This window comes from Ascidia mentula, chromosome 1, assembly GCF_947561715.1.
Source record: "Ascidia mentula chromosome 1, kaAscMent1.1, whole genome shotgun sequence".
Taxonomy (NCBI): domain Eukaryota; kingdom Metazoa; phylum Chordata; class Ascidiacea; order Phlebobranchia; family Ascidiidae; genus Ascidia; species Ascidia mentula.
Genome location: NC_138566.1, coordinates 25,588,639 through 25,590,756, shown reverse-complemented (window position 1 = coordinate 25,590,756; position 2,118 = coordinate 25,588,639). Strand labels below are relative to the sequence as shown.

Genomic DNA, 2,118 nt, shown 5'->3' with positions numbered 1-2,118 from the left:
ACACCTGTCCCAAGGGATACTGAAATTACTCTGACCCATGGGTCCACTTCACAACCAGATGCTGCAGTGGACAGTCAAGTTCGCACCACCATTGCAGATTATTTATGTAATTTGTAATAAAGTAGCACCAAATTTCATTTCATCAGTTCTTTTTAATAAAATGTAAATATGAATTGAATGTTTGCATTGTTGCAACAGTACAAGAAGAAAAGAAAGAAAACATGGCACTTGAAATTCACAATAATTTGCCTTATTTTGAAGTATTTTGTGAATCAATAGACGAGGTGAGCACATCAGCTAGACGTGTCAGGACATTAACCATGTTTTCTATATTTTTTTGGTTAGTTTCTTGGCTGTCTTTTAAAAAATTTAGTATATTTTCAGTGCTGGCACTCTCCTTTTTTTTCATCACTGCACTCTGCCGTTTTCTTCTTCTTGTTCTACTTGAAGAACCTTATTAAAAGACCATATAATATTAACTAAAGCAAAATGGTTTCATGGAACATTACCTGTAATAGTTCGGGAACTACATGGCTCCTCGCAGCTATGTGACTCTTCTGTTGGTGCTTGGGGATATTCTTCGGATTGTGGAAATGTTTCAGACTCTTCTTCTGGATGCACGGGTGGTGTGACAGATTGGGGTTGTGAGTCTATTAGGTGTTCAGTTAAATCCAATGGAATTTCATCAAGTATGTACACTGCACAATAAACATTGCAATTCAGTTTTGTGACAATTAAGTGCACACACTTATTGACAAACCATCCTCAGAGTCTTCATGCTCTTCAAGACTCTGTGGCAGAGGTTCTTTACCAGACTCAAACCCGGAGGCATGATGCATTGCCTGGTAGAAGAATTTTTTTATGTTATATGTAAATGCAAGTAATAGCAAACATATACACATACCAGTGATCGAGGTCTTGTTCCGAGGATTTCATCCATTTTTTCAAAATGATTCCAGTCTAAACCTTTGGATGAAGCACCTGATCTGTTTAAATCCCCTTTTATTTTGTTATACTTTGATTTAAGTAGCCGCCACTTCCGTCGAACTTGATGTCTGAAAATGTTAACCTGCAGTTGTGCAAGTGAGCCTATTGTGGGAAACAATTTCGATTTAAATAAAAATACTTCACACATGTGAAAATTGTGTCCCTTTTTTCTCATTTCTTCAGCTGCCTGCTGCATAACATCTTTATTTCTTCTGGATTTGCTATCCGTTTTCGCTACCAAATTTAGTTGCTTTGCAATAACAATTAAATCGTTGGTTTGCGCGTCAGTCCACTTTTTTACAACACCTTCTACTTTCGCCATCTTTCTGAACTATTTCTGGATAAATAATATATCCTATATATACCCTTTTGCAAAGAAATATTAGCGAACATCTGCCTTTATGCTGGGTTGACCTAACTTTTACGACCACTTTAACATCTGTAGACTTGCAAAGTCAACAAAACCAACATCTGCACTTAACGCTGCGTTGACATAATTTTTATGACCAGTTCAAATTTTTATGACCAGTAATAACACCTGCAGACTTCCAACATCAACAAAACTAAAATCCGTCGGGCCGAGTATACTCCGCCTCAACTCCGTCAGGCAACCCCTTCTAGACCGCCCGACCGATCGCCAGTTCAGGCGCAGTAAAGCGCCTCGTTTTACTACGTCACTTCCGTTTTTCGGGCTTCGGGCCGAGTACTACGCCTAAAAAGTGGCCATGGAAACGTAGTAATTGTCTCCGCCTTGAAGAAGTTTATTGTTGAAAGAAAGTTGCAAGCGGGTTTAAAAAGCGATGTAATGCATTGTCTAAAAACCAGATTACTCTAACAACTCAACTCAATGCCATTCTGACTATTTCGATACTGAACGTTTAAATTGATAACTGAACTTTTGGATTAGCTGTTTGATGTCTGTGAAGTTTTTGCCATCTCAATAAAAGATTGTTATGCTGAAATGGTGTCAGATCTACACGGAGTTTTCTAAAATAGAACACGCATCTACACTACAAAATCACAACAAAAGTTTCTTATTTTGTGTGTTTACTAATAGTCCTTCAATACTCCTGGCAATAGTCTTCACAGAAGGCAATCTTAATAATATTTGAAACGTAAGTTGCAACGCCT

The 2,118-nt window shown here is 37.8% G+C and overlaps 1 protein-coding gene across 1 annotated transcript; it reads right to left on the bottom strand.

The window, feature by feature from the left end:
- Nucleotides 1–250: 250 nt before the first annotated feature.
- On the bottom strand, nt 251–1,309 carry LOC145890513 (uncharacterized). The gene is made up of 5 exons (XM_082981617.1): nt 1,134–1,309; nt 905–1,055; nt 761–842; nt 510–698; nt 251–453 (listed from the first exon to the last, which is right to left on the bottom strand). Exons 1-5 carry the CDS (start codon nt 1,307–1,309, stop codon nt 251–253), a joined length of 801 nt encoding a protein of 266 aa, XP_082837743.1.
- Between the last annotated feature and the right edge of the window lie 809 nt (nt 1,310–2,118).

Coding starts and splice junctions, on each gene's coding strand:
- LOC145890513 (XM_082981617.1), bottom strand. CDS start 1,309: ATGGCGAAAGTAGAAGGTGTTGTAAAAAAGTGGACTGACGCGCAAACC. Junction 1,056..1,133: donor AAGGGACACAATTTTCACAT/GTGTGAAGTATT, acceptor TAACATTTTCAG/ACATCAAGTTCGACGGAAGT. Junction 699..760: donor GCATGAAGACTCTGAGGATG/GTTTGTCAATAA, acceptor TTTATTGTGCAG/TGTACATACTTGATGAAATT.